Source organism: Chaetodon trifascialis, chromosome 18 (assembly GCF_039877785.1).
Source record: "Chaetodon trifascialis isolate fChaTrf1 chromosome 18, fChaTrf1.hap1, whole genome shotgun sequence".
NCBI classification, from domain to species: Eukaryota; Metazoa; Chordata; class Actinopteri; order Chaetodontiformes; family Chaetodontidae; genus Chaetodon; species Chaetodon trifascialis.
This window is the reverse complement of record NC_092073.1, coordinates 20,203,526-20,216,201: the sequence shown is the minus strand read 5'-3', so window position 1 is coordinate 20,216,201 and position 12,676 is coordinate 20,203,526. Positions and strand designations below refer to the sequence as shown.

General features: G+C 44.3%; 3 protein-coding genes across 5 annotated transcripts in view; 1 reads left to right on the top strand and 2 right to left on the bottom strand.

Moving 5' to 3' along the window:
* Window positions 1-638, bottom strand: part of cnksr2a (connector enhancer of kinase suppressor of Ras 2a) — a 63,943-nt gene extending 63,305 nt beyond the window's left edge. For both annotated transcript variants that reach the window (XM_070986014.1, XM_070986013.1), the window contains exon 1: window positions 476-638. In XM_070986014.1, coding sequence (XP_070842115.1) covers window positions 476-539 — 64 coding nt within the window. In that variant the 5' untranslated portion in view covers window positions 540-638. The remainder of the gene's footprint in view (window positions 1-475) is intronic.
* A 5,650-nt stretch (window positions 639-6,288) lies between these two features.
* On the top strand, window positions 6,289-10,341 carry LOC139346620 (toll-like receptor 13). 2 transcript variants are annotated; one of them, XM_070985786.1, is made up of 4 exons: window positions 6,344-6,789; window positions 6,850-8,812; window positions 9,239-9,356; window positions 9,727-10,341. In XM_070985786.1, exons 1-4 carry the CDS (start codon window positions 6,454-6,456, stop codon window positions 9,965-9,967), a joined length of 2,658 nt encoding a protein of 885 aa, XP_070841887.1. In that variant the 5' UTR covers window positions 6,344-6,453; the 3' UTR covers window positions 9,968-10,341. The 2 variants fall into 2 exon arrangements, with proteins under 2 accessions (XP_070841886.1, XP_070841887.1); XM_070985785.1 differs by having other exon boundaries at window positions 6,289-8,812.
* Window positions 10,342-10,917: 576 nt separating this feature from the next.
* ccl20b (chemokine (C-C motif) ligand 20b) lies at window positions 10,918-12,043 on the bottom strand. Its single transcript, XM_070986443.1, has 4 exons — window positions 11,907-12,043; window positions 11,626-11,728; window positions 11,095-11,169; window positions 10,918-10,984 (listed from the first exon to the last, which is right to left on the bottom strand). The coding sequence occupies exons 1-4, from the start codon at window positions 11,986-11,988 to the stop codon at window positions 10,918-10,920; spliced, it is 327 nt and encodes a 108-aa protein (XP_070842544.1). The 5' UTR covers window positions 11,989-12,043.
* Window positions 12,044-12,676: the final 633 nt, after the last annotated feature.

The window sequence follows — 12,676 nt, the reverse complement described above, 5'->3', positions numbered from 1 at the left end:
TCTTCATCAGTCATGATCACTGAGTGTGTGGGAGTGTGAGTGTGAGTGTGTGTGTGTGTGTGTGTGTGTGTGTGTGTGTGTGTGTGTGTGTGTGTGTTTATCTCCATCCAGGTGTGTAACTAATTGATTTCTGACTATAAATTCAAGTGCACAAGATATGCGCGTGTTTGTGTGTGTACATGCGCGTGTGTAGGGTGTGCGTGTGTGTTTATCTCCATCCAGGTGTGAGGCTAATTAATTTCTGAATATAAATTCATCAAGTGCACAAGATGTGTGCGTGTTTGTGTGTGCGCCCGCGTGCGTAGGTGTGTGTGCTTGCGTGTGTGTGAGAGAGAGTGTGTGTGTGTGTTTATCTCCATCCAGGTGTGAGGCTAATTGATTTCTGACTAGAAATCCATCAAGTGCACAAGATGTGTGTGTGTGTGTGTGTGTGTGTGTGTGTGTGTGTGTGTGTGTGTGTGTGTGTTTCTCCCACCTTTCATCCAATCCACCACCTGGCTCGTGCTCCATTTGCTCACCGGCTCCATCACCAGCGCCATCGAGGAAACTTTGCGCCGACTCTCCGTTGCGCGCAAGCGGTGTTATTAACCCCGAAGAAAAGCGCTGTCAGCCGGGCACGGCTCCCCCCTCCGACCCTCCCGCCCTCCTCCCTCCCTCCCGCGCAGCCAGGTGACTCCTCGTTAGACTATCCCGGTCCGGTCCCCCCGCCGCCGGCTCAGCCCCGTGTCGTGTCCCGTTAACGCAGCGCAGCCCTCAGTGCGGGACAGCCCGGGCGTGTGCGCAGCGGAATCCGGTACATTCCCTCGCTCGATCCGGTCTGACATGTGTCTCTTTCTCCTCTATTCCCTCCCTTCTTCCCAGTGCGCCAGTCCGGTCCTGCGCTCCCTGTGTGTGTATGTGTGTGCGTGCGTGTGTGTGTGTGTGCGAGACAGAGAGAGAGAGAGGAGTGTGCGCAGGTTTGGTGTGTGCGCAGCCAGTCCGCTACCGACAGCAGCAGAGTAGGATAGATAAGTCACACCGGACTCAACACCCGACAGCATCTCTCTCTCCTCCCTCTCTCTCTCTTTCTCTCCCTCTCTCCTCTCTCTCCTCTCTCTCCAGATATGATTAATCCGTGCACGCGCGCCGTGGGTGGCTCCGCGCGCACATATCCGCGCATTTCCCTCTGGAGCAACAGAATCACGCAGATATGATGGGGGAAAGATATCACAGATATTCTCAGAGGATGTTTAATCAGCGTGCGTGCGCGTGTCCTCTGTGCACAGGAAAACATGGGCCGACCTGCGCACTTTGTGCTTGTGCTGCTGAGGGAACTTAATGAATCCTCAGCCAGCCTCTCCACCTCCACTCCACAGATCATCTCTCTGTACCCTCCAGCTATTTCTTTCTTTCTGTCTCTCTTTCTTTCTTTGGTTCATTTCAGTGAGTGAACCAAATTAGTGAGCTAATTTAGATGTTGAGGGTTCAGCTGTTTTGTGCATAATCCTGCAGTAACAGATTTTTGGCCACTTGGGGGCAGCAGAAACAACGCTGACCTTCACCTTTTCAGCTGGTATGTCGAACTTATTGGTAAACAGTTGCTTATTGACACATCCTGCAGTTACAGAGGGACATCATAGTCCATTTGAAGTCGTGATTGTGTCCAATATTGTCCAATATTGACTCTCTTGTAGCTCTGTGTTTGGTCTCCACCAACTCCTGAGGTAAATCTCTGGCTCTTTATCGGCTACGTTCACCAGCTAGTCTGCTACTTCATTTTATTGTTCACACCTTTATTGTTCAGAGTTTATCTGACATTGTCGTGCACAGCTGAGGGTGGCTTTTAATTCAGTCAAAGTACTAATACCACAACAAAAATTACTCGTTACAAGTAAAAGTCCTGCATTGGAAATGTTACTTAAGTTAAAGTATAATCAGAAAAATGTGCTTAAAGTATCAAAAGTAACTATCATTACGTCGTTATTGCTCATTAATGTAAAACCAGGATCTGACTGCTGCAGTTGGCTGAGTTGGAGCTCATTTTGAACTCTTCTGTACACGACTGCAACTAATGATTATTTTCATTATGGATTAATCTGCCGACTGATTTCTTCATTCATCAACTGATTGTTTGGTTTCTAAACTTTCTAAAAGATAGTGAGAGATTCTGCCACCCAGAGACGAAGCGACACCTCCACAATGCTCGCATAATGATTAAAACAGAAAATAGCTGAAAGGAAAAGCAGCACATCCTCATTTTTGCAAATATATTTGGAACAATTATCGAAAGCTTTTCCACTGGTTTCCTCTGAACTAAGCAGTCTGCACTGCTTTCACTTTCACTTTTACTTCTCACTTACTTCCTTTTTTTAAAAAAACATTTTGTAAAATCACCTCACTGAGTTCCTCATAAGGAGAATTTATTTGAACATTTTGATTCCTTTGTTTCTCTGCAGCCCAGCGCTGCAGAACTACGCTGCAATGTTTCCCGTATTCCAGAATAAAGCTCCTTCTAGTCACGCTAATGAAATCTTACTCATATTAATGTTTACCAGTGGGATGCTAAGCTAACACATTATAGTGATTTGAGCCAGTGTGATCATATAATGAAAGTATGATTAGGACATTATTCAATTTAATCAGATCATTAAAGATTCATTGCCTGTGCTACATTAGTATGTGAGGGCTGTGTATGTATGTCTCTCTCACACACACACACACACACACACACACACACACACACACACACACACACACACACACACACACACACACAGAAGCAGGCAAGCACTGCACACACACAGATCAGTTAAAACAAGTGAAGAAACAACATGCACTGAAGGTAAAATCAGATCTGGTTTCTCTGATTTGATTCACTGCAGCGTCATGTCCTCTGTATGGTCGTATGCACAGACAGCACAGAGGCAGTAACCCAGTGAACAGAGACGACCAAGAGTTTCCCGACTGAGACCTCTGCTGGTGAAAAGCGTTGCTGACGTTGGTCATGAAGTGAGAAACAGCAGTGGTACTTTAAGCTCTACTCTATGACACACTTTCATTGTCATATTTTATCACAGACACATAGAAATTGGTGTCAGGCGGTCAGTTTTTTTGGTCGTTGTTTGGACTCTCGGAAGAGTTTGTTGTTGCTGTTCTTGCAGGAGGGAAGCCTGAAAGCTCTGACTAGTTTTTCAAGTCATACCTGGATATTAAGCCTCTGATTCTTGTTTTAGTTTGCTTGGCTGCTCCCAAGAAGCTCATACTGATTTTGGTGATCCCCCAACTTTTCCTCTAAAGCTGCCATGAGGATGGCAGTTTTGTTTGAAATGTCTCAGTAGCTACAACTAAAAGCAGGACAGCAGGTGACAGAAACTCTAACAAGCAACAAGCTTAACAAAGGCCGGCATCCAGTCTGCTGGAAGACAATGTGGCAAACAGGTAGTGGATCACTTGGGCTATAAGAACCTGGGGTGCTGATTGGATGATTGAGAACAGGTGGTAAGTGAAACTGGCTGGAAACAGAACAGACAGGGAGTAAATATACAGGAACGCACAAAGAATGCTCCTACAAAACGAAACAGGAGATGCAGTGACGAGGTCGTGCACATCGTCACAGCCATAAAATCTCCCAGCTGACAGCGACACATCGTCCTGTATACAGGTCCAAACCTGAAGAATATCAGCACATCTCACATCTTAATCAGAAAATTGGAAAATGCTCCATTAAATATGAGGCCTAATGTGGAAAATGCGACCAGAAAGTGCTGCTTACACGATGTGAAATTCAGAATATTGTCATATTCAGAAAAAAAGTGCAATATGAGTGTGCACGTGTGACACCGTGGCAGGAAGAGACTAAATCAATGAAGGAACTGACAGTTAATAAACTGCAGATGAAGAAGTGAAAAGGGGATCAGAGACACATGAACGTTCATTAAAAATGATTTTCTCACACTGAAGGCTCAGCGGCTGCAGAGGGGAATAAATTACACTTCAGTCTCTTATAAACTGCCGGTTTGTCTTGTTATACACCGTTGATCTGTAATAAAACTATGATGAAAGATCAAAATCCAAACACACACTGAAGTGGTTAAGATGAGGAAAACCAGCAGTTCCTTTATCGCTAATTTCCCCTTTTTTTTGTTTTTCTTTTTTTAGCTGTTGCAGGCAAATGTGGTGGACCTCAATGGTTGAGGGGGATTCCAACTAAATCTTTTTGCAGATTGTGCAGGAATGGATGCTTCCCAATAAAAAAAGAGAAAGTAAGATTAATCTGAATCAAGGAGAGGTGTGACCACCACACAGAGAAGCACCTGACCACATCGCAATAGAAGCTGAGAAGTTAATCCATCCATCCATCCATCCATTATCTATACCGCCTATCCCTTTCGGGGTTGCGGGGGGCTGGAGCCTATCCCAGCTACAATGGGCGAGAGGCGGGGTACACCCTGAGCCGGTCGCCAGCTGATTGCAGGGCCAGATGTAATGACAAACAAACATTCACACTCACACTCACACCTATGGACAATTTAGAGTCATCAATTAACCTAATGAGCATGTTTTTGGTCTGTGGGAGGAAGCCGGAGTACCTGGAGAGAACCCACGCATGCACGGGAAGAACATGCAAACTTCACACAGAAAGGCCCCTGACCCGGGGATCGAACCGGCAACCTTCTTGCTGTGAGGCACGCACACTACCTGCTGCGCCACCATGCAGCCCGCTGAGAAGTTAATCATTTCTTTAATTTCCTTATCCCGAAAAAACAAGATCATCAGCCAGGAGGTCGTTTCCTCTTATTGCTCGTCACGTTTCTCAGAGATCAGGAGTGTCATGCTGGCATGTACAGATGGCGTCGTGACGGCTGTGGCGACCGATTTAAACTGAAAATATCAGATCCCGTCACTGATCAGGACATCAGGCTGCGCTTCAATCAAGGTCAGTCAAAAGTCAAAGTTCTCTCAGTATACCTCCGACCACTTCTTACCACAGCTGGTATTTTTCTATTTTCTATTTCAAAGCACATCCTCAGATGGCATTTTCACAGTGCGTTGTATTCTTCTCCACGCCACATCTTTTACGTCTGAAATCAACCTGCTTTGAACTCTCCTTGAGCATTACACAAAAACTAATTGCCATCAGTGTAATTACTCAAGCCCACGCTGAGTCACCCTGTTCACCTGTTTACTAATGCACCGTGTCTCTGCCTCATGTTGTTTTAATGAAGTTGAGCTCTAAAAAGCCTCAGCAGTCTGTGTTTCCTCTGGCTGAAGGTACAGAGGAACAGAAGTGTTGCTGTTGCAGGACATGTCTCCCTGCTTGTTTTACACCAGTCTTTACTAGCTTTTGTAGAGGAAATGATTAAAACCACAGCTCTCTGGTTTGTACAAAAAAGAAGTAAGAAAAGGAACAGAGGACAGCCATGAAGAGAATAAACAGGACTGTCTAGACCCCACGTAGTAACAGCCTTTATGAACCTTTGTGAACCTCGCTCCATCCTCACACGTGAACGGCTGAGCCTTTCCAGGACGCCCCTTTCACACCCAATCATGATCCTCTCACCTGTTACCAGTGAGCCTGTTTACCTGTGGAATGATCCAAACAGGTGTTTTTGGAGCGTTCCACGTCTTTCCCAGTCTTTAGCTGCTCCTGTCCCAATGTGTTTGAAACGTGCATCAAATTCAGAATAAGCAGATATTCACAAAACTCAATGAAGCTGATGAGCTGAAGCATTAAATATATTGTCTTTGTACTTGGATTCTGGGCCGTGCATGATGGCAAAATCAACATCTGGAAAAAATTCATTCTTATTTTGAACGAAAGGTGAGAAGCTTGAATATACGGTGAAGGTTAAAACTGAGATGCCACTGATAACAAGAAACAGCCAGCCCTCTGACCTACTCTCACTTCCTCATTTGATCTATAGAGGCGAGGACAGAGACCGAAGGCCGAGAGATGGTGTTCATGTCGTATGGTGGTTTGATCTGAGAGGAACATTTTATTCAAGCAAAAGAAGACAAACAGCTTCAAGATTTTGCGGATTAATCGGTGCTCCTTTGTGTAACAGTGAGTATCACAAACCATTATTTGTCATATGTTCTGAATCATTGGCTTATTTCTGGTCTTCAGAAACTGAGCTCAGATTGTTTTTCTACAGTGACAAATTGCACCTGCATACGCTGATCATTTCTAATTTTGTGTATTTGTTGATTGTTAACGTTGACGGTCTTTGTTTTATTGGGTTTTCAGGATCACCTCCTGTACCAGGTGAAGAAACTGCAGTTCCCCGTTGGTTGGATGAAGATTTAAAAATGAGTTCTGGAGCAAAAGAGGACAAAGCGAAACCAAAAGGAGGATCAAAATGTTTCAAACTAAGTATTATTTTCCTCGTACTGAATATCAGCAGTTTTGCTGTTCCAGCCACTGGATTTTCACTGAGAAACGGCCGAATCAGTCAGGGTACCGTTAAATGTTCCATGAGTCATCTCACTGCTGTTCCTCACGATATTCCCTCATCAGTGAAAGGTTTTGACTTGTCTTCAAACAACATCTCCACAATACAAGTGTCAGATTTCAAAAATCTACCACATTTGGCACAGCTGGACCTAAAACACAACAACATTTCACACATCGATAAAGGTGCCTTTGCTGATCTGATTTCCCTCAAGAACTTAAATCTAAACGATAACAAACTTGTTCAGCTTGGAGATGATCTTTTTGATGGTTTGAGGAACCTCACAGAGCTGAGAATTAAGGGAAACCACATCACAGTGGTCGCACCCGACTCTTTTAAGTCCTTGACAAGCTTGAAGGTTTTGGACATCTCTCAGAACAAACTGCGCAACTTAACAGCGGTTCATTTCATATTACAGCACCTGCCAAATCTAAAGACTCTGTCAATCCAAAACAACAGTTTAACCAGTTTTCAGTCGTGGGAAATGACCAACAGCTCGCTAGCACTTACTTCCCTTGATGTGTCTCAAAATCCCTTAGCAGTCTTTGGGATCACTGCAGATGTTTTTCCACATCTCACCTCGTTGACCGTCGGCGATTCCAGAGAGCAGCTGATGAAATGGGACGTGCAGAACAAGACTTTTCTTCATCGAGTGTCTGCTCTTGATATAAGTGGGCTTCGAATGGTGTTTTGTGACATACAAACATTACTACAGACTGTCAACTCCTCTCTGACTTCTCTTAAGATGAATGCAATGATACTTGACCTTGAAGCGCTAATCAACATTTCCTGCACCATCCCAAAGATGTCCAAACTCCAACTCCGACACAACAATCTCAGTTTTGTCAGTTCAGACTTGTTTTGGTTGTGTGTAAACGTAGCAGAGCTAGATTTAACATCGAATCAGATTCAAGATATCCAACAGGAGGCTTTCAGTTCTCTTCGAGCTTTAAGGATCTTGAGTCTGAGTCGTAACAGACTTCCATGTGTTCCCGCTGCAATAAGGAATCTACCAGCTCTTGCAAAACTGGATCTCAGCACTAATATGATCAACACGCTCGGATGCAACGATTTCGCCAATATGACGAGGCTCAGAGAGCTCAGCCTTTATCTGAACTCGATCTCATCTCTGGAAGAGTGTCTTTTCAAGGATTTAATACAGCTTCAAGTTTTAAAGCTACAGAACAACCACATCTCCACATTAAACGGCGCTTTCAAAAAATACTTGCCAAATCTCAGACAGCTGCATCTGAATGAAAATTATCTCACTGCCCTTACGCTCGGTGAGTTTAAAGGCTTGCAGTCCCTCCAGAATTTGTCATTACATGAAAATGAAATACAAGAAATTGAAAATGGGTCCTTTATTGGATTGACGAAGCTTACCAGTCTTCAGCTGCAACTGAATAACATTGAAAGGGCAGCACTAGACAAAGGTGCTTTCAATGATCTGACCAATTTAATAACATTGGAGTTGAGGAATAATCACATTCAATATGACGACAGTTCAGCTTTGCCCCATCCACCGTTTTCTCAGCTGTCCCGTCTGGAGACACTGGCAATTCCCTCTCAACATCGAAGGGGGAAGTCCCATCTGCCTTGCAACTTCCTGCAAGGTTTGACAAACCTTTCGTTTTTCAATGCCAGGAACATTCAACTTTTATCCTTCCCCACAGACATGTTTAATTACACGCCTCGGCTGGAAACGCTTGACATGAGCTCAAATGATCTTGTGGATCTCTCTCCAGATTTGTTCACCCCGATTCGAAGCCTTAAAAGAATCTACATATCTAGAACACATCTTCAGTCCCTAGATTTCCTTATAGATGCCAACCTTACTGAGCTGGTGTTCATGCAGGCGAGATGGAATGGATATTCGGTTATCAGTGAGGATGTAATGAAGTCGCTGCCAGCGCTCATTTATGTGGACTTTCAAGGCAATAGTTTCACCTGTGACTGCAATAATATCTGGTTCCTCCAGTGGGCAGAAAACAACAACCAAACGCAAGTTTTTGACGCCTTTAATTTCGAGTGCTACAACCCTCCAGGTCTAAAAGGGACCAAACTGTTGGAACTTAACCCCGAGTCCTGCACAGTGAACATTGACTTCATCTGCTTTGTCTCCACCACATGTACGATCCTCCTGTTTATGGTGGTGTCCTGCACATACCATTTCCTGAGTTTCTATCTGGCTTACGCCTACCACTTCTTTTTGGCTGTGCCCTTTGACGCAAAGCATAAAAACAAGCAAGATCCGTATGAGTATGATGCCTTTATCTCCTACAACACCCACGACGAGCCGTGGGTCATCAGAGAGCTGCTGCCAAAACTGGAAGGAGAGCAGGGCTGGAGGTTGTGTCTGCACCACCGAGACTTCCAGCCAGGTAAGACTGACCCTCACACCTGGCATCAGGCTATTTTCTTTGCTCCAGCTGAGCTTTGATGGAAAAATTTTAATTTGTCCAATATTTTGGTTTATGACCAAATACTTGTAAAACTAATAGTTACATCAGCGTCAGCTGCAACTTGTTTACAGCTAGCAAATGTTAGCATGCTAACACTTATCTAAGATAGTGAACATGGTAAACATTATACTTGCCACCTGTGCTTTTTGTGTATCTGGAAATCAACATGCTGAGGTGCACCTTATTTAAATGTGCATAACCACAATAGTTATTTTGTACTGTCATCTGTACTCCAGCAGGTGTCACTATAGTACTTCTGTGCCGCGCTATCAAAGGAAGCGACGAGGAGAGTCCACAATATGGATTCATTGACTGACCCTTTTCTTTGACTTTCCTCTTCTTCAGGTAAACCCATCATAGACAACATCACAGAGGCCATCTACAGAAGCAGGAAGACCATCTGTGTGATCAGTCGCAGGTACCTCGAGAGCGAGTGGTGCTCGAGAGAGATCCAGGTGGCCAGGTGCGTGTGACACACTGTGCTGAGATTGTACATGAGTACATTAGTGTTATTTGCATGAACTGTTGACACTCGTGTGTTTAATCTCTATCTTCCTACAGGTTATGTTCTTGTTTCCATTGCACTTTGTGGCTTTCTCTTCTTTTCGATTGACCAACTTTTGAACCTCACACTGACATCTTTGCAATATTTCAGGGTTTTTTCCAATTTCCAGCGTTTTTCGCTCAAATGTTTCTATATACAAATTAAAAATTAAATTAAAAATTAAATGGCACAGTTTTGTTTCTATAAGATTAAAGTCATCTTGAAAACCGCTTTGTTTGTTTGGGGTGTTGTGCTCTTCCTCATCCGTCCTTCTTTCTCCTCGGTCTAGCTTCCGTCTCTTTGATGAGCAGAAGGACGTCCTGATCATGGTGTTCCTGGAGGACATTCCCACCTATCAGCTGTCTCCTTACTACCGCATGAGGAAGCTGCTGAAGAGGAGAACCTACCTGAGCTGGCCTCAAGCCAAGAAGCACACTGAGCTCTTCTGGGAGAAACTCCGGCAGGCTCTGAAGGCCAGAGAAGATCTTGGTGAGGACAGGTTGCTCCTCATTGTGGCAGACAGCCCGTGATGGACAGGACGTACAGTCCTCTCTGTGTGAGGTTTACAGTCACTGGGTATTGAACATTTTTCATTTTCAGAGCTCACTTTCTGGCCTGTGCCTGTGATTAGATCAGCTGATCTGACTGATGGGAGCCACAGATATTTCTGTGCAACCAAACCGGACAACCAGGTCACGACTCATTACAAGTGACATTACTTTTTCCAGTTTGAAAGATTAATGAGGACATCAGAAAGCTTCAGACGGGCAAGTGTTTCTTCTGCTGAACAGCTGCAACGCTGCATGTTTTATTGTCTGGGATGTCACACCAATCGGAGACATTTGCATTTGATTATCAAGCGCATCTGATTCAAGAGGAGTATCGCACGAAGAGGACTGTGAGGTTTAAAAGATGATGCTGGGAAAATTGTGTTTTTGGGTTTTACCATCTGCAATCAAAGGAAAACTACTTAATGAGGTAGAGAGTTTTGGTCCTCTGAGTCACAGTGTTTGGTTTCTATGAACCCGACAGCGCTTATTAATTCTAGGTTATTGAAGGCTGAAGAAAGGAAGAAGAAAATCAACCATAACAGTATGTATTATTAATCCTCTCTGTTTAATAAAGCCTTTGACAACATCAAATACAATAAAACCTCTCTGTTTTGTGAAAACACAATACTCTCTGGTTAAACATCGACGCAAAATTCACAAAAATCTTGCAATGCAATGTTTTCTTTTGTTACTGTTCTTCATGTATTAAGAATACTACACTTCCCTGTTTATAAAACAGATCAAATAATAAGAGAGAAAAGCAACAAAAATTACATGATGCTTCCTATCACAGTAATTTGAAAAGATTTAAGCGTAGATGGTGAAGCGTTACTACGTCAAACACAATTTTCGCTGCTAAGTTTGCTTCTTGGGTTCAGAAATGCCTTGAAAACAAGAGTCATGCTGCAGAAATTCACTGCGTGCAGAGTTCATGCTGCTGTGGCGTTGACTCTGGTTTCCTCTTTGATGATCTCAGAGCTCCTCCTCCTCCTTTCACTGCCAAGAAACATGAAAACAAAACATGAATTCAGGTTCAGTACCTGGTTCAAGTATCAAACTCATATGATGTAAAGAAAAACACATTAGAGAGACGTGAGCGCACTCACTCCAGGCACTCCTTCCCTCTCTGGGTCCACCCGGCTGAAGGGTCGGCACATGCGAACCTCCCTGGAAGGTGGAAGCTGTGGGATCCAGAAAACACAAGAAATGATCAAACACAAAGACGCATGAGTGCACTTCATCACAGTTTCCCTCCCTGTGGTCTCATCCCAGCATGACGGCTTAGGAATTAACCTTTCTGGTACATATTTACTGCAGTGTCACCTCACACAGAGTGACCCTCACCACTCTCACTAAGTCTAACTGAACATTTTTCCATGTTTTCTGTTTCATAGACCAAACAATCAAGAAAATAGTCTGCAGATTAAATTATAATGAAGATAATCAGTCATTTCAGTCCTTATTCTTATTTTATGTACTTGCCTAAATTGTCTGTCTGAGACCTCTGATACATATCAGACACCTGGTTTGATTTCTCATCTGACTGTTTCTTCCTGTTTTTGACCTTCTCCCTGCTGCTGTTACAGCGTACTCATTTCTGACCTAACTTACTGCACGAGCTCAAACTGTGAACTCACATGATGGCGTTGAGGTCGCAGGAGGTGTTGATGGTCTGGACGGTGTAGCCCAGCAGGCGTCTGCATGGTAAGGGACGCTTGACGTACCTCAGGCAGCAGCTCGCTACAAAGACAGAAAGACAGTCTTTTCATTTTGATGCTGGAAACACAACACTGAAAGTTCATTTAGCTGCTTTTTAACCCTGATTTCTCTGTAAACGTATACTATATACTAGTATTTCCTTCCTAAGTGTATCTACATTCAACAGGGCTGCCAGAAATCCCTCAGCTGAAGGACTCACCTGACTGTGTGCTGCTGATGAAGGTTGTGAGGATGATGAGGGAGCACAGAGCTGCCAGGAGACGCATTTTGCCGCTTGCCATGCTTTTGCAGTTGGTGTTCTTGCTCTGCAGGTCTGTATCAGTGTGAGGCTGCAGTAGCTTCAGCGGTGTGAGGTGCCTGAAGGCTTGCAGTGACAGCTTAAATAGGCAGTCTGTAGGGTTTTCCCCTGCTGGGCAGGGTTATGTGATGCCATGCATGATTGTTTAAACAGTGGACATGAGCCAAGTACAAGCTCCAGCAGGGAGTGAGGAGCATGTTAGAAAATGAGACCGATCGAGTTTCAGGTGGCATATTTCCAACGTTAACAATTCAAGCCTCAGCCTGTGCTTGAGACTTGGCTTCAAGTCAGATTTGAAGTGGCGCCAACAGATTTTTTTGATAACAGTGTATAAAATGACTATGTGGAAACACCGAATGTGGAAGGCTCGTAATCCATCCATCCATTATCTATACCGCCTATCCCTTTTGGGGTTGCGGGGGGCTGGAGCCTATCCCAGCTACAATGGGTGAGAGGCGGGGTGCACCCTGAACCGGTCGCCAGCCGATTGCAGGGCCACATGAAAGGACAAACAAACATTCACACTCACACCTACAGACAATTTAGAGTCATCAGTTAACCTAATGAGCATGTTTTTGGTCTGTGGGAGGAAGCCGGAGTACCCGGAGAGAACCCACGCATGCACGGGAAGAACATGCAAACTTCACACAGAAAGGCCCCGCCTGACCTGG